General features: G+C 41.1%; 1 protein-coding gene across 1 annotated transcript in view; it reads right to left on the bottom strand.

Annotated features, from left to right (window-relative positions):
- npdc1b (neural proliferation, differentiation and control, 1b) overlaps positions 1–19,931 on the bottom strand; it is a 50,276-nt gene that overhangs the window by 21,809 nt on the left and 8,536 nt on the right. Inside the window, exon 2 of the mRNA XM_083783475.1 lies at positions 5,344–5,511. Within this exon, the coding sequence (XP_083639601.1) occupies positions 5,344–5,511 (168 nt within the window). The remainder of the gene's footprint in view (positions 1–5,343; positions 5,512–19,931) is intronic.

Below are 19,931 nucleotides of genomic sequence, written 5' to 3'. Positions count from 1 at the left end.
AGTCATAATTCAAAAGTTAAAAGACCTACATTCAGAAGCCATTATCAACGCTTTTTCTGAAGATAAACTTTATTCTATTTGGTTTAGCGGTGGTTAAACAGTGCGGCACGTTACATGTAAGCCAGGTCTACCCATTGACTTTCAATGGAGTATTTTTGTCTAAGTTTATTGCGAATTACGTCACCATGACGCGTGACGAAATATAAGCGGTATACTGTGGTTACTTTGCGCCGTACTCACCGCCCCAGCCGTCCCGCCACTTTTGATGCGTATGCACCGTCCCAGCAAATTGTGCCTGATACGGCAGTGGTGCCAGATTACATACATGTTAACATGTATACATAGGAGCATTGCCTTTAATTCTCCCAACACTAAAACATATCGTCATTACGTCACCATCGAAAACCAATTACACTCTGGCATTGGGTCCTTTAATCCACATATGTTTTACGTCATCATTGAGAGCTAGTTATACATATACACACACACACCATGTAATCTGGCACCACTGCCGTATCAGGCACAATTTGCTGGGACGGTGCATACGCATCAAAAGTGGCGGGACGGCTGGGACGGTGCATACGAGTCCCGGGCGAAACTAGTACTTGTGCACTCTGCTTGCGCAAGTAATAATAAAAGTAAAAAAATTAAATAAAAAGCACACTGCTGCCCCCATGTGGTATGAGCAAATAACTGTAAATATGATGAAAAGCTTAGCAATCAGCATAATGCAGTGCACTGCAGATCAATAACCAACCAAAGCACGAGTGGCACGCAGTCGCACACACACACACACACACACACACACACACAGGAGGCTGAGCAAGAATGACAGCGTGTGCCTCCGCGTATATGTGTGTATGTCGCAATAATTATGTAAAGTACATTAGATAGAGTGCACGTGGGGTTGGTGCGTGGGTGGGTGGGTGCGTGCGTGCGTGCGTGCGGGTGCACACATGTGATGGACGGGGAAAACAGGCTGCAGGGAGCAAAACACTGACTGTGACTGTATGCCGTGCATTTGTTTTTACTTACAAAGACAACCAAATCCTCATAATGTATACATACTCTCCCTCAACCCCTCCCACATCCCCAACAGATCCTCATATGTGTACATACTCTCCCTCAACCCATCCCACATCCCCAACAGATGGGGGTAAGGGGGACAAAAACAGTACAACCGTTACAGCAATACAGCAAAATAAGTTTAACATATCAGAAGAAGAAAAAACACTACCTTAAGATAAAGTCAAAATGGCACAATAAAATCTAATAAAAACATGACATTGGGGTGTCTCCTCGAACAACGCATGTAAATACTGGAACAGTGTGTGTGTGTGTGTGTGTGTGTGTGTGTGTGTGTGTGTGTGCGCCGTGCATTAGCCTCGGAGACCGCAGGCGTTTTGTTTTCAGAAGAAAACAAAAAAAGCTGCGGTCTAGCCCTACATTTGTTGCCTGACTGAGTGAGTGTGTGTGTGTGTGTGTGTGTGTGGTGCAGGGTGTATTTGTTTGTCTGAGTGTGTGCTTTCTTACTTAGGGAAATGCATACGTTTTAATTCCAGTGATTGAATCTGTATGGTGCAAGCAACGCGTGTGTTTGCGTGCGTGATTGAATGTGGTGCAGTGTGTGTGGGAGGGTGGGTCAGCGCTTTGCTGTCAGAGAGCGCTCCTCTGAGCGTGGGTGGAGGGCAATGAGCATGAAGAGAGAGCAGCGTGTGTGTGTGTGTGTGTGTGTGTGTGAGAGAGAGAGAGAGAGAGAGAGAGAGAGAGAGAGAGAGAGAGAGATGGACAGACAGAAAGAGAGAGAGAGAGAGAGAGAGAGAGAGAGAGAGAGAGAGAGAGAGAGAGAGAGAGAGAGAGAGAGAGGGGGACAGACAGAAAGAGAGAGAGAGATGGACAGACAGACAGAGAGAGAGAGGGACAGACAGACAGACAGACAGAGAGAGAGAGGGACAGACAGAAAGAGAGAGAGAGAGAGAGAGAGGGACAGACAGAAAAAGAGAGAGAGAGAGAGAGAGAGAGAGAGACAGACAGACAGAAAGAGAGAGAGAGAGGGACAGACAGACAGAGAGAGAGAGGGACAGACAGACAGACAGAGAGAGAGAGGGACAGACAGAAAGAGAGAGAGAGGGACAGACAGACAGAAAGAGAGAGAGGGACAGACAGAAAGAGAGAGAGAGAGAGAGAGAGAGAGAGAGAAAGAGATAGAGAGAGGGACAGACAGAAAGAGAGAGAGAGGGACAGACAGAAAGAGAGAGAGAGAGTGCACCTTCAGAAACATGAATGAAAGCATCACCAGGGCAACAGAGGTGGTTGTAATGGGATATTGTACGTGAGAGAAGGGGCGGAGCCACTGACCAAACACACATTCCATTTCCTACAGCGGGTGTTTTTTTATCGACTTCTATACTTGGTATACTTGGCTCCCCCAGAGTTGTCAAAGTGTCCTTGAGCAAGACTCTGAACCCCTAATTGCTCCCTATGTGCAGGTTGGTGCCTTGCATGGTTCCCTCCGCCATCGGTGTATGAATGTGTGACCAGATTTGACTGAGGGACTGCCATTGGATTTATTTTTTTAATTTAGTTTGTGTTTCATGTCATATGAAAGCATGGAATCATAGCTTCAAATTGACATATTGGTTGTTCAGTTTGACCTACCAGTTTTGGAGATATGGCTTATAGAGTAATGTCTTACTAAACAGCGAGAAAACAGGCTTGAAAGGTTCACTTCTGTGGTCTCTAACATTACTCCTAGCTACATGTTTAAGCATTTATTTCATATTTACATGTTGATTTCAGCTCTGACACTTATATCAGACATGCTCTAGTATGGATAAAACATTTTTTCTCGCGATGGCAGGCTCTCAGTCAAATCTGGTCACATGTGTGTGTGAATGTGCTTTGGACAAAAGCGCTAAATGCATCATTTATATTTACTGTAGCTTTCCTAAACAGATGACTGATGTACTGGGAAGCTCTCCAGGGTGGATTTTCCATAAGAACACATGTTAACAACCACTTTAACCCTGACCACCTACTTTTGGCATGTCATTTTGGAGCAGATTTGCGAAAACCTTTCAAGCGCTGCTTAGTCCACAAATGTGAGCCGTTTCATGAACACACAGCTGTGCCTCTTCAGTGCAAAATTATGTGACGTGATAATGATATTTAATCTTCATGACACGCCACCTTCGGTAGCTCATTAACACATGCATGACTAAGAGACCCTGCAGAGGGAGGGCAGGAAGACAAGACGCTCACAAAGCCCATTAGACCCTAAAGGATCATCTTTTGCTTTGGGGATTATTCTTATATTTTTGCGTAACAGTTGACTCACATGCTATACACAGTCAGGGGACATCCAGAGAGATGCAGGGATAATTTAAGGCGCAATAAGCCACGAGAGGTCTCAGGTTACCGGGTATTTTACAATGGCTGGGGGCGTAGGCAGACCCGACACGGAGCAGAGGGTCTTCTACCCCCTAGCTCAGCTCAAGACCCACTTCTACAACATTGCTTTTAAGTGATCTTTTATTTTTTGTTATTCATGTCCTCACTGTATTGTATTACTGCTTGTTTTTTTTAATGTCGTTGCCTTGCTTTATCTGTTCTTATCTTTGTACCACTGCCTTTTCCTGATTTGACACTGCGTTATTGTCCTATTGTTTTAACTGCATGCCTGTTTTAATGCTGTTTTGTTTTGCTTTTGTTTTTATTATCTTTTCTGCTCTGTAAAGCACTTTGAGCTACATTTATGTATGAAAGGTGCTATATAAATAAAGTTTATTATTATTATTATTATATTACCCCCCAGCCGTTGTAAAATACCCGGTAAGCTGGGGCCTCAAGTGGCTTATTGCTTTTCTAAAACGGTTACAAACATATAGCAATATTAACCTAATAAAACTATTAAATTCACAAAAGTAGCTATGCTTTGCTCCACTAGAGTGAGCCACATCACTTTTGTTTTGCTCGGCAAGTAGCCTATGTGACGGGAGAATAGCGCTTGATGTCTTTACGGGGCCGCCTGGAGCCACACATTCAGTCGTATGAGCCGGGCGGTGCTTACACGCCAGCACGGCATGTGTTTGTAAAGCAATCAAGCGCTCCCCTTCCCCAGTACAGCTACAGAGATGTACAATCAGCTGTGATTGATATAAAGTGGTTGAAGGAGTGGGTTATCGGTGGAATTTACACCGGTCACGTGACGGTAACCAGCCAATCAGAATGAAGTATTGGGACTACCCGTTTTAGAAACATAGATTTACATCTGTGTTCCGAGTGGCCCGACTCTGCCCCTTGCACTCCTTTTTTTTACCCATGGCTGCTTGTAAGGGTGGTGTCATGGTGTCATGGAAAGGGTAAACCCTAGCCCATTCTGACCTGAGTTCAGATTCATAAGAGGTTTCCACTGGACACACACTGGTCTGATTAACCCATTCTGACCTGAGATCAGATTCTAAAAATGTCAGTCGTTCTTCGATTTTTCAAAAATAGCAGACCTACAAGCTCGTAGCGCGCCACTCGGCAATATTATTTTGTGGGGTTTATTTTGCAATAATAAAAGGCATACAAAAATGCATTGTTCAGTAGAAAGACACATGAACTGTTTTTATTTGAAAACCTGTAAAAGGGGTATACATATATATTTAACTTTTTTATTATTTTAAGTTAAATGACAAAAGGGTAGTAAGCAGTCTATAGGCCTACCTTTTTTTTCCAGACTAAGAAAAAAAACTGTGATGAACTAAGAATGTTTTTGTATGGAGAAAAAAACTAATAATAAACTAAATCAGTGTTATGTTATTGCCTTTACATGTGCTGTCCTTTCCCACGTTGTGCTTAGGATTACAAATTGACCACTGATTGTCTCACAAATAATAGCGATTAACAATTGAATTGTGTTTTTTTGGCATTGGAACATTATGGATAAAGAATACATTTCTGTTTGCCTGGTATTCAAACAATGCACAGGGCAGATATGACAAATAAATGAACTATACAAAGAAATGACCGACTAATTAAAAAAAAGGGTTGAAAAAGATTGCGGAAATAAATAGCTGATCTACAAGGTCACACCGCGTCACACCGAGTGGCGCGCTACGAGCTTGTAGATCTGCTATTTTTGAAAAATTGTGAAAATGCGGCACAAATCTTTGAATATATATTCTTTCAGAAGAGTTTATTTTAATTTTTTTAGGTCAGGCCTAAATAGCTGATCTACAAGTTTACACCGCGTCACTTTAGCTGATCTACAAGGTAGGAGGGCTCACCAACTCACCAACATGTGGTTGGTGAGTGGGAGGACTGGGGGGACTGAGTGGGAGGACTGGGAGGACTCACCAACATGTGGGGCAGCATGATGTATTCTCCTCTTGACCATGATACAGTTGCCATGTGCGTTTTCCACCAGGGGACTGAGACAGGATCCACAGTGCGAGTCGGGGGGGAGACAGAGGTGGCGCCCTTCCCGGGCACAGTCCAAATGCCGCGGGCATAGATTGTGTGATCCTGTTAAGAGGCAGGCAAGACATGAACGCAGACATTATGAGATCAGCTTGAAAAAAGGACAGCGCAGATTTAAAAAGATACACAGGAGCAGGAGGAGGAATGAAATGAGGGACATTTGTACACACATCCCACAGCATTATAATATCACCTGTCAATTATGGACGATCTGTGTGTCAATTTGACATTTGTTTACTCCAGAGACTACAGACTACAACTAACAATGAAAACACAATGAATATACTGTATGTCATCCATCTCAAGTCCCCAATTAAACCCATTCTGGGCGGGAACCCCCTTTTGGTGTTTTAAGCATGATGTTATGCTTTAGCTATTGACAAATTGTGAAAATGTGTTGCAAATCTTTGAATATATAACGTTTTTAACTAAAATCTTTGCTCCTGGGGAGGTCCCTGGAACTACATATTTTGAGATGGGGGTCAGCAGCCAATTACATAATCTTGGGGGTCCTTGACATGAAAATGTTTGAGAATGACTGACATATAGAAACATGGATTTTTCTGAAAATTGTCATGATTTAGTAGACATTTTTTAGAGCTAAATGAGCTCATCATTCTTTATGTAGTCTATTGTAGGCTGCTGAGTGACCATGGCAACATAAAAGAATAGTATGAAGAGGAAAAATAGCCCTGAGAGAGAAAATAAAATATGTGCTGCTAATCACAAACCAAGACGTGTTATATTCCACGAACATTTCCCAGCCATGTAGACATAAAACCAACAACATTCTTTCTTTTGAAGCATAACTTCATTTAGTGGACTAAAATGTATTTTGGTGGGCCTTGATGCCGTCTGTTTTTACACATGCTGAAAATAGCTGATCATCTACAAGCCCGCGACGCGCTGTGAGCTTGTAGATCGGCTATTTTCAACATGCAACTAATTGTAAAATTACTTATACTGGATCTCTTGTCCACTAGTCCCTTCCTAACATTTTAGTCTAGTTTTTTTTTTTTTTGACAGTACATTTAGTCTTAGTTTTAGTCATCATAGCTTAGTTTTCATTTAGTTTCCATTTAGTTTGTCAGTGAAAAAAAGGTTAGTCGACGAACATTTTCCGTCTTAGCTTTAGTCGACGAGATCAACCCTGGCAGTGTGCAGCCGGCCGGTGGAAGACAACTTTCCATGGAGAGTGTGTGTAGCTGATGATGGGTGCTGAAAACAGGTCAAAGGTCAAGTATCCCATTCTGACATGAGATCAGATTCATACGAGGTTTCCACTGGACACACACTGGTCTGATGAACCCATTCTGACCTGAGATCAGATTCTAAAAATGTCAGTCGTTCTTCGATTTTTGAAAAAATAGCAGACCTACAAGCTCGTAGCGCGCCGCTCGTATGAGCTTGTAGATCTGCTATTTTTCAATAGCTAAAGCATAACATGATGATAACACCAAAATGGGTTCCCGTTCAGAATGGGGTATGGACCTTTTTTCACGGCAGCCATGTTGATGATGTTATTGCCATGCATGTTATTTCCTTGATTTCCAACATAAGGCTTAGTGTCGCAGAGCCATTCCAGTTCCAACGTGCACGATTGACGATAGCCACACCCCGACTCTGTTTGACATATTTTCAGCATGAAACCAAGTGTAAAAGGACTTATGCTGCATCTCTTGTCCACTAGTCCCTTCCTAACATTTTAGTCTAGTTTTTATTTGTTGACGAAATTGTCAATATATTTAGTCTTAGTCATAATAGCTTAGTTTTTATTTAGTTTCCATCAGTGAAAAAAGGTAGTAGACGAAACATTTTTTCGTTTTAGTTTTAGTCGATGAAATCGACACTGGTGACGACACAGGATCATTTATCGATACCAATGTCTCAACCCGGAAAGGTCTTCTTTGGGAATGGTTTGTTTGCATATGAATCCTGTTAAAAAAAACCAGGAGCACTAGAGCCAGTGGGCTTTTCTGTTCATTGGGTCTCACTACATTCATGGCTCTGTTGAGGAACCGGACATTCAAATTCATGAGCAGGCTGGATCGCTCACTGAATGGACTCATTGGACAGATGACAGACCCTGGCCGTAGTTCTGTAAGGTACACTTCTACCATCAGGACACTGGCATGAGTGCCTCGCCTAGAGTAGTAACCTGTGGGGCTGGGTAAATGTACTGTATTTTTATTTATTTGTATTCTCGTATATAAATGGTAAATGGGGCATTTATATAGCGCCTTTATCCAAGGCGCTTTACATAGATTGTGCATTACATTCACCCATTCATACACCGATTGCGGCGGAAGCCATGCAAGGTACCAACCAGCACATCGGGAGCAATTTGGGGTTCAGTGTCTTGCCCAAGGACACTTCGACATGTAGACAGGAGGAGCCGGGATTCGAACCGCCGACCCATGGATCATTGGACGACCTGCTCTACCTCCTGAGCCACAGTCGCCTACAGCCTGTATATGTGATGTACTGTCTTACCTTGTGGGCCACGAGCCTTTAATAAAGTTTATATATGGACCTTTAACGAGACTCTGGCCAGGGACTGCAACTGAAACAGCCACATTTACATCACAGAGAGAGAATAGTGATGTGTATGCTTTGTTCTGCTAAATGGTAATGAATGACAAAACATGTCCCCACTGCTAATTTGGTGGTGTGTGGCTACCCATCTTTTACATTTGAATCACTGATTGTTAGGTAATAATTAAAAAAAAATCAATAAATAGATTCGTTTGAAAGAGATGTATTGTACCATACATGTATTGGTCCACAAGATTCGATACACCACCAAGATACCCATGTACCTGTCTAAATACTTCCTTAATGTAAACGAAGTCCACACCCACAACACCAGAGGGAGTGCAACAAACCATGTACAACCCAGATTCGGCACAAACAAGGGACTAAATTATTTTCGCTCCTATGCCACCAAAATGTGGAATGCCCTACCAACAGTCATTAAGACATGTGAATCCCTTGACTCCTTCAAAACCGCTCTCAAAGGGCACCTACGGATGGCTGCAATTCGAAACTGGCCTCTGTAAAATCTGAATCCCCCCCACCCCCCCCCCCCCCCATTTTCCCTCACTGTATATTGTATCTTTTCCCTTTTTTGCTTCCCATATGATGAATTCCTGTTCTGTTCTTTAGCTACATAGAAATGTCTATTCTCTAAATGTTTGTATGTCTTTAAATGTTTTGATGAATTGAACAATGTGGACCCTGTTGTAAACAAGTGTAATGCTTAATTGGGTCGTCCACTCACAGTTGACAGTCTTTGTATTGAGTTTGTGCTTAAAATGTACTGTAAATTCTACAAACTGTTAATAAATATTTCAATCAATCAATCAAAAAAGTACCTAGCTACTGTGCTTTAAAATTATTTGTTTACATTTTGTGACGTCTTACTGTGTGTGTGTGTGTGTGTGTGTGTGTGTGTCTGTCAGTAATAGTACAAATCGGGAAAAGATTCTAAAGAAATGCATCCCATTTATTATAATGAACTATTGTTGTATGTAGTGGCAAACTGTGATTTGTCACAGTCTTTGTCTTTTGGTTCCGCAAGTATAATGCAAACCAGTGAAACGTCATGAGCTGTATATGTAAACACTTGTCAATTACTTTGCACTTTCCCCCAAATAATCCATGCACAGTTCAAGCGTAGCGTTGGTTCATTGCGGCACGGAAGGCAGATGGTTTATATGTGTGTGTATACTTTGTTCCCCCTCATTCATTCCCCTTAGTGATCTATACTGCTTCTTTAAATCCGCTGCCTCTCCAGGCCACGCCCTCATTCATGACAATTTTCTGAAAGATTTGAGGCACATTTTAACGATAAAAAAAAATAGCAGACCTGAGCTTGTAGATCTGCTATTTTTCATAGCATGATGCTAACAGCAAAAGGGGTTCCTGCCCAAAATGGGCTAAGCAGCCTCAGCTCACTTCTTTCTCCATGTTGATCGGTCAAGCAGCTTGTGCGGCGTCTGCGTGATCACTTCCCCCACCTCCCTGGCCTCCTCCCTGTAGTTCTTAGTCCAGGGGTTATGGGATATTATTGTATCGTTTGCGATTGTGTAGATCCATTGTGTTGAATCATGTGTTGATGTGTTATTTCTGTGTATTGTTCATCATGGATTATTGTATCTTTGGCTCTGCTTTGGGGGATCGTTGATATCAGAGCTGTGTCTTGGTGCAGATAATCGGAGGTATCAAATGTGATATCAGACCTGTGTCTCGTTACGCAGATCATCTGATATCACATGAGCAGAGCCACACCTATCATGCAATAGCTTTGCAATAAATGGTCAATCTGAGCTGAAGTGTCTCAATCAACTGTAATAATCTTTTGCAGGGATGGAATGATTTGTTTGGTTTCACCCGAGTAGACAAGAAGCTGAACGCTTCCGACAAGGCCATTGCATTGCGAATGGCTTAAAATGTCTATGGATAATATGAAATACTGATTGTTGCGGATCCTGCTGCCAAGACAATGATTAAAGAAATGTATTAGTCTAAAGCAGGGGTTTTCAAGAGGTGATCCGTGGGCCACTGGTGGTCTGTGGAAGTATTGTGTGTGGTCCCCGACCCATACATTTAATAGCATTTGTTGATTTAAAAAATATATATCTTTCCACTAGTTGAGAAACAGTGAACTGAATGACCAGCCATGTATTTACTGACAAGTAGGAGGTCAAGAAATTCAACAGAAAAAGGGAGTTAGAATCTCAAGGGGGGGGGGGGGGGGGAGTAGTAGTGCACCAGATTGTCTGGTGGTTGAGTCATTATTATTATTAAATGATTAAATGATTAAATGATTAGAGAAACAGTGGGATGTATACACAGGTCCATTCTAAGTCAGGGTGGTGGTGGTCCCTCGTTCACAATCAGCTGAAAACCCCTCGGTCTAAAAACACTAAAGCCATTATCCATATTATTACCCCTCTGCCTGTTCTACAGACTTCCTCTGTGTTGCACATCCCCGCTCTCTAAACCTTAGGTACCCGTTGCCATGACGACTGCCATGGCAACGGAAATATTTGTGACATCATCATCAGGGGGTGAGTCACCGCATGGATGCTGGGATCTCTCTCGGTCTCCCAGACTGCTGTATATAAAACACACATAATGTGTGTGTTTCTCTCCCGTTTGTCCATGACTTTATAGATTATATAAAACACACATAATGTGTGTGTTTCTCTCCCGTTTGTCCATGACTTTATAGATTATATAAAACACACATAATGTGTGTGTTTCTCTCCTGTTTGTCCATGACTTTATAGATTATATAAAGTTATGGACAAACAGGAGAGAATGAGACGGAAGTGGAAGATTAGAATGGAGTAATGGTGGGAATACAATGCCTTGTTGTTCCACTATTAGACTAGTCCGTTTAACTTATTGTTAAACATCTGCATTACTTAAACATCTGCATTACTTAATTTACAAGACGTCTTCTAATACAATTAGAGAATGTGCAAGAATTGTTATTTTTGATCAACGTTTGCCTGTTATCTCTCCTAATGGTACCAACGTCAAACACAGCAATTGTGGACAACATCTTATCCAGCAAAATATTCTACGTTTTGGGTCAGAGAGGCTCCAAATCTCATCCAAAATAGTGTTCCGTGGCTCAAATGCCGAATACATAATGGACGTTGAAATTAAAAGGGCTTAAAACCACTGGACTATAGCTCAAAATGACAACAATAAATATTCATGAACATTCATGCATTAAAATAAAAATACCAACAAAAGTCACGTTCTGTGACGCATATATCTCTATATCTGGCCTCCATGCTGGCTGTTTGATTTCATCCCTTATTGAACATGACAGAGTGATTACTGGGATGCCATCCATGTGGGCTAATTGCCCATTTCTGCCCATGCCTGTGTCACATTCGCACAGCAGCAGCAGCACACGTCTTCCCACGATGGCCATGCATTAATGAATGCTACATAAAATAAATTTGCATATTTGAAATGTAACCTATTATTATACTTTGCAATAACTTCCAAGGTTATAGATGTTGAAATCCTGGTGTTAGATTAATCAAACTTAGTTCCTGGCTGTACCATTATTATTGTAGTGTCCCCAAAAGACAGCTGAAAATGCGATCAGAATTGAATACTGCATTGCATTCCTGACGGCTGCCAAGTCCATTTAGGACTTATACCGTGGCAAATCTATGCAAAGTTTTACTACCACTAACGTGGAGGAGGCAAAGTACTCGTACAATGCCATCAACTGTTCCGCTAAAAACACAATGGAATCGAGGGCATCCATCCTGTGGTTCGGAATCGGGAGTGAAGCAGCTACACTGTGTGAGACACCTTGCCAAATAACTTAAGCCAACTAGAACATTGCAAATGCAGCTTCAACATGAATGTAGACAACAGGTTTCAGAACATGCACAAACCACACTGTACTTGAGAAAACAGAGACAGAAACATAGCAGCAATACTGGCCGAAATGGCACAGTGTAAAGAACGCTGCTGACAGTCTTGATATATAAGCTTAGCTCCACAACTGTAAGGAGCAAACTAATGGCTAACGTAAATATAAGTACATAAGTTCATATTTATTCAATGTTTTTTTTTTTTGCACTTTAATGGCATTGGCATGAGGTTTAGGCCTGCGGCTATCAATTATTTTATTTCTATTGATTACGTACATTTTTCAACTAATTTATTAATCATATATCAACACTTCGACTAACCATTTAAGTAATGACAGTGTCATGCAATAACATCGCATTTCACTAAGTTTGACTTTTAAAATAATTAAGGACAAAATAGGGATAGATTATTAATTGATTTTTGATTTTTAATAATTGATTAGTTTGATATTGATTGCAGACGGTAATTGTTGTACCCCTACTGAAGTAAGCAAAATAATTGAAAATAAATAAATACACAGAGTGTAGCATTTGGAACTCAGGTGAAAACACCCAAAACATTTCTTCTAAAACATGTCACTGTCAACACAGATTAAAACCCTTTTTGGGCGGGAACCCCTTTTGGTGTAGCATTATGTTATGCTTTAGCTATTGAAAAATAGCAGATCTACAAGCTTCACTACGAGCTTGTAGGTCTGCTATTTTTGAAAAATCAAAGAACGACTGACATAGAAACATAGCTTTTTCCGAAAACTGTCAGGATGTAGAGGACATTTACAGAATCTGATCTCAGGTCAAAATGGGTTAATATTCAGTAGGATTTGAATATCAATATACGGTAAGCTATACGTTATCACGGTGAGCTTCTCTCTCCCCTCTAATTCCACAGTTTCCTAGCAACAACTTTGTCTCGTCTAATCAAAAACTCCCGTCTCGCTTTCCTCTTTCACTTCATCTCAAGGCTACTGCATGTTGTGTCTCTCCTCCCGTGTCCCTAACAGTGTTCCATATGTCACAATTAATACACAATTAATAATTACAGACACATGTACAGGCTTATTAGTGTCTGACTGTCTGGGCAATATCTGTCTGGTCTATGCAAGTGTGCATTTTGGCACACGGGAAAGAAACGCCAGTAGGATTATTCCGTGAGTCCTACAACCTTTGTCAAGTATAGGCTACATTAATCACATACTGTATCACAGTTACATCGTCATGAATGGAAGGAATAGGTTTGTACTTTGTAGGTTAAATAAATATCCGATCCTTACATTTTAACCCATTCCTGGGCCCAGGCCGTAGCGTAACGGTCTGGGCACCGGACTGGTAAACCAGTCGCAGTGTGCCGCGGGTTCGACTCCCGGACCCGACACGGCCTTTACTGCATGTCATCCCCCCATCTCTCTCCCGTTTCCTGTCAGCCTACTGTCTGTCCCTTCAAAAAACAATAAAAGGCGTAAGCCGCAAAAAAATATCTTAAAAAAAAAAAAAAAGTGCGCAGTGCACTGTAATGTTAAAGCGACCTCCCGTGAGTCGGACTGCTGTGAGTGACACCACGTTAATGACAGATAGCAACAGTGAACAAGGCAGCCAGAAACTCATAATCAACGTTTATGGCGTGATGTGATCATTGAATGAATTTTGAATGGCATGATGAAGGCTGGTGTCCCACAGTGACACCTAACTTAGACTATACTATCATTGCAAATAGACAGGCTATATATGTCTGTGTCACTTGGAAATAAAAATAGGCGTGCGTGTCCATTTATGCAAAAATCTAAATGTTATTTTATCACAGGGATTATTTCTAGGCGTCTCATCTCCCGCTGCTGTCCCGCGATCAAAATCATCTCGCAGACTCGCATACACATGCGCACGCGTCGCATGTTTTAACAGAGCCAGTAAAGCTAAAGTTTGATTAAGCATCAAATTTTAATTTAACATGTTATATTTAATTGCGCGGTTTTAATTGCTTGTACAGTTGGAAATATCCTACCAATTTCATATTACACATCGTCGATGTACTGTATGCCTTTACATTTTTTTTCCACATACATTATTGATTGTTTTATATCTACTGTATTAGGAGTGAATAAATCATTTTAGATGCCTGTCAGCAGTTCAGACAATGCTCCTCCGCTTGTCTACGACAGAAAAACAGGAGCAGACAAAGTCAACGACAGCTCCCGACCTGACGTGAATTTTGGCCGAGTTAACGCTGGAATGATAAATGCCGAAATTTGCGGTGATTGATAAATGAGGGCCTGAGAGGTAAATTAACATTAATTTTACAATATAAATGGGGGTCCCAGAAGTAGAAATGCCATTAAGAATCACTGCTAGAGCCGTAAAAGCCTTCTTAAATGGGGGTCCGTGGGCTAATTAGTGTCAATTTGTAGGTCCTTGACATGAAAACGTCTGGGAACCACTGGTCTATACGGACCACATGAACTCCTGCACTGAGTACTAGCAGAGCAAGCTGTGTTGCCATTGACTTTAGCGTTATAGTAACTACTCTTAAGTAGTTAGTAGTTATTCATATTCCAGTTTTAGGTGATAAGATGACCACCAACAACTACAACATGAAGTCACTGAGCAACTCACCACACACACAAACTAAAACTGGTTACTACTTTGGTGGTCACCTTATCACCTAAAACTGGAGTATGAATAGGACTTTAGTCGTTAGCTACCCTTCCACTGTATTTGGCCAGAGATGTCATGGCGCTTAACGTGGTATGTATATAGGCAATGCTGTGAATAAAGTTGAATTATTCTGAAGATAAAACACATCTAAAACGTGTTTTAGTATATACAAAAATGCACTTTCAATCAAATAATTTTACTGTGTGTAGTCTGTCAGTTCCACCTGATGTTGTTCATGTAGTAAATAACATTCTGTACATGGAAGAATAATTCTAGAATACTAGTAGCACACTTTTACCCCAAGACTAATTCAAATCTATGCGTGCATGGCATGGCATGCATTTCCTCCAGTTCCAGGATAGCGAGTCTGTATCTTAAAATAGAGGGGCTGGAGAGATGTCAGACTTGCAAATAGAGTGCATATTTAAGGAACAGCCGGATAACATGCATCAACGGAAATCATTATTCACGACTAATATTCTGTCCGAGTCAGCCTCCATTACGTTCTAATGATAATGACACTGGGTGACACCGGATGCTAATGACGGCACATATAGCTAAGATCAACATCATAGGGCTTATATAATAGCTCAAAGCTCTATTGCTGATTTTTAACTTAAACCAGGATGCTTCGACTTCTGCCTTCTCCCTGAAGCCGACCCTTTATATATTCTCCGACCAGGCTTGTCACGATGACTATAAGCCAGTTAGATCTATCCATATATAGTTCTACCACATCTATCCGATATCAGCACTAGGTCGGCTCGGGCCCAAATATAGGGATTGTCATACTAGACATCCTAGTCAGTCTTCGTTACAGGGCTTCAATAGTGTACGTGCTGCTGTGGCATAATCTATTAAAAAACATCAAATAATTCATTTAGTATTCTAATTTGAAAGCATGTGCTAAAACAGCCTTTTACGCAGCCATTTTCGTCACAATGTTTCGTCACAATTGGCATTGCCAATTGTTTCTAGCCAACTGGTTCACATAGTTTGCATCAGGTGTATGCAATTATATGATTAGAAAAGTTCCATTTCCATCTATTATCTTGGCAGAGGTGACATATTGGAAGTACCACTGGATACTCCTCAGTCCTCAATTGTTGGCATTGTTGTTACAGACAATAGGGTTGCTTTGGTGCACTGTGTTGGGCAAACAGTTGAGAAAATGAGAAACAATCATTTATAAATAATTATAATTCCTAACATAAAAAAGGCGAAAACATTTCCACTGCAAACCATTTTCATTGGACATAACTTTTACAGATGAAATCCTGTTATTGTACAATAGTCTGGACAGGAACCCCTTTTGGTGTTTGGCATTATGTTATTCTTTAGCTATTGAAAAATAGCAGATCTACAAGCTCATAGTGCGGCACAGAGTGCCGCGCTACTTGCTTGTAGATCTGCTATCTGCTGAAAATGTGTCATTTCTGATAGCCTGCAGGCTGTAGCCCTGCACTCCTACATACATTACAGATACAGATTGATTGAAAGTGAAACATACATACAAATTGATTGAAAATGTTAACAGATCGCTTAGGTACAGTTCAAGGAACTTGAACACACACACACACACACACACACACACACACTTTTGTTTAGGGGGCCTAAACAAAATATTTTCACCGGGGTCCATAGCCAGGTCCTTTCGCCACTGGACTATTATTATTATTATTATACCAAGTCAGTTAAATGACACTCTTCAACCATGTCCATGATACAATAAGATTTTTTTTTTTTTTAATCAATGAAAAGAGAAAATAAATATGTGTTGCTTTGGAAGTGGAACTCTCAAAAGCTGTTCACTGACATAAAAGCTTTACATTTGAACCAACATTGATTTTTCAAAGGCTCAAGAGAACACTTGGAGTGGGTAAATGGTAGCACTGTGAGTCATGGTTTAGAAAGGATGGACACATTGAAGAGCAATGATTGTATAAGATAATAGGACAGGAAGAAGGGACATTTTACCTGAGAGAGACAAGCAAGCAACAATCCATACGAGATATTTTTAAACTAAAATGGTTATATGAAATTCTAGGAGTTTAGCACAGCTGGCCTCACTGGCCTGCCGCTGTTTCATGCTCACTGTCCAGCCTTCCCATGGATGAAAGCTAAATAAAAAAATTGCGACTGAAAATGTTTGTATGGCCAAGTCGTAATGTGCGATTTATGAAACGGTGTGGAAAAACTAAGATTCACACTAGCTCTGTTTCCTAAACAATAAAACACAATATGTAAAAGTATTTTTAATTAATTAATTAAGTTGTATTAGTAATATTGTTCCTGCTGTACCAGGAGAAGAACATCACACATTGAGGCTTTAACCGTTGCTTTTATGAAATATCCAAGACTAAGATTTTATGGATGATGCTTCTGAACATGTTGCTAGTTTGACCACTTCAAATGCTCTAATGTACACGCTCTCACAGAAGAACTGTGAGCTTGTAGATCGTCCGTTTTCGATGTGCGTCATGCTGACTTCTGTGGAATCCACATGACTGAAATCAGTTCTGGCGACGGAGGACTTTATTCCACGCCTTCCAGAGACAAAAGAAACGCATGAACCACCAAACATTGTGTTGGAAATTATACCACAGCACACATTATACACAGTATAATACTGTGTGCTGTGGTGTGGTATAATAAAGTGACACTAATAATAAATAACCTTCCATTTTACCCACATTCGAAGTCCAAAACACTGTGGTATGGCTTTCACATGCTTAATCTGGTTTGTGCATTACAGACAGACAGACAGACAGACAGACAGACAGACACACACACACACACACACACACACACACACACACACACACGGGCGGCCAGTCATTGGAGCACTTAGGCACCGCTCAAAAACAAACTGTATAGGAACAACTTGGGACTGTACACATCCTAATGCTAAATTCTAATCACACTAAATAAAAAACTAAATGCACAATGCCTTGTGTTTGGTCAACATTTAACCTTCATTTCGCTCCTATGAAGGGCATGTTCTCAGGGTCCTTCCCAACAGGCAGGACATATGGACAGATTCAGTCAGTCAGCAGTGTCATGCTCTCTGGGAACCGCTTGTGGTCGGGGCTTAAGTTAACAGCCTGCGCGTCTGCCGCAGGCTTACGGGCTGAGTGACCTCACAGGCAGGGAGAACACAACCGCGACTAATGGCCGTGACGCGTTCTGAGCGATGGGGAGGGACGTCGAAATGTGAGCACATGCACAAGAAGATAGACCTGTCAACTTCATCCTCAAGTAGGAAGAAAGCTGTCTGTCGTCCTTCTCTTCAGTACTTCATTAACCACGTATATAATTCGCCAAAAGACAAATGTAGAAGTTCACAACGTGTCACTTCTTTTTAGACTATATTTCAGATTTAAATACTATACAAAAAAAAGATCAGACCCGTCTGAACTGAGTAGTGCTGTAGTACTGTACTGTACTGTACTAGCGGCTAGCCCTCCACCCTGGCCTGTGTGTGTGTGTGTGTGTGTGTGTGTGTGTGTGTGTGTGTGTGTGTGTGTGTGTGTGTGTGTGTGTGTGTGTGTGTGTGTGTGTGTGTGTATGTATATACACATAGGGAGGGACAGACACACTTACAGTAGCTACGCAATGGAGTGGCTGCACCACTCAAAATAAATTCAAATTGTTTTTACATTTAGAATTATTTTTGAGAATGAATGTGGTTAAACCACAAACAAGCACCAAACCTACATATCAAATGGATACATTTTAGAAAACACCATATATTCTCAGAAGCCTTATATCCCATAATATCAGGACCCATTGGTGCATGAAAGTCGATTTGTCTGGAGTGGAGCGCTCACAGCAGAAAACAACAACAGATCTGCTACCGAGCCGGAAATAAACAAATTATGAATTAATTTAATTAAAAATGTTTGAACAATTGCTCTCAGCGACATGCCTTCTTCTAAAACACCTTAACAGCTAATTAACCTTTTCAACGATTCACATCAATAATTCAATCCTCCTCAGACACTTTCCATTCATCTTACTTCCAATTAACTTCCCTGGTTTTACTGGAAAAAACTCAATATAAAAAGAAGAAAAAGAATTGCATCTCTAATCTCTTTTGGTGGTCGACTCTTCATTCCTAGAAGCTGAAGGTCCCAGGTTCGATTCCAGACCCCGGCAGCAAAGTGTTGAAGTGGGGTGCACACGCTTATCCGACATACCATATGACCAACATGCGGGAAACGACCGGATTAAGGTTGGCGAACTTGCGTTAAGGTTGCCGACTGCTTAAGGTTGCAGAACTTGCGTTACGGTTGACGAACATACGCTGCTCCGTGCTTGCAGTTATGGTCAGGGTAGGGTTTGAGGTAGGTTGTCGTTGTCGGACCAATAGTATGTCGAAACTAAAGCCTGTACCCGTTGAAGTGTCCCTGATTAAGACACATTACTTATATAGTATAACAGTATAAAGGCTGCTCAGTGCTCCTAGTAGTTGTTGCATGGGTAAATGCAGAGGATAAATTTCATGTGCAAATATACCCTTATAAAACCCCTTACATCCCAAAGAGTGGGGACAAAATTATAATGTATGATATTATTATTATTTCCTTGGGTATCAGCAAAGGGAGTCCTACATTACTCTGCATATCCTGTATATCCTCAAGTTTCATTGTTTTTTTTCCTCCCATTTGATGCATTTCTAAAAGGATTTCAAAGAGACAATTGGACAATGGACTTGAAAGGTCTGCATGTGCCTGTGAAAATAAAGTGTCAAACATGAACTCTTATAAGCAAGTACCTACTTGCCTACTTTGGCAAACTGCACATCTGGCACAGAGATTAGGGGCCCTATTTTCATCCGTGCCTTACCCCCCTATCCCTAAACTTCTTTGCCTTTTTGAGGGGCGCCAGCCCCTCCTATATACAGCTTTTCATCCCGTCACGTCTCACATTTGCCATTGACAATGAAAGGAGAATTATGTCATAGGTATGCCTGAAATATGACGTAACTTTGTGGCAACACAAACATTAAATGCCATTGACAATGAAAGAAAAATGTACGTCATATATGTAGACAAGCAAATTGGCTGGTGAAAAGACGAGGGTTTTTTTTTAAACATTGTAGCATGGTTAAAAGATAATAACATAAGTTGACAAATTAATTCATGAAGAAGTATTTTTTTTATTTATTGGATGATGTACGACGACGAGCGCCCCTCACTAGAGACGGGTGTGATTTTACAGCTTTTGTCTCCACACGTCTCATATTTGCCATTGACAATGAAAGGAGAAATTACGTCAAATGTCCGCCAAATATGACATATTTAACCCATTTAGACCGTGTGGGAACGATGATGTATAATGATAAGAGCGCCCCTCACTTCACACGGGTGTGATTTTTGAGGGGCGCTAGGGCCTCCTTTATACAGC

This window comes from Protomyctophum parallelum, assembly GCF_964188405.1.
Source record: "Protomyctophum parallelum genome assembly, chromosome: 15".
NCBI classification, from domain to species: domain Eukaryota; kingdom Metazoa; phylum Chordata; class Actinopteri; order Myctophiformes; family Myctophidae; genus Protomyctophum; species Protomyctophum parallelum.
The sequence above is the reverse complement of the archived record's forward strand: the minus strand, read 5'-3'. Positions and strand labels throughout refer to the sequence as shown.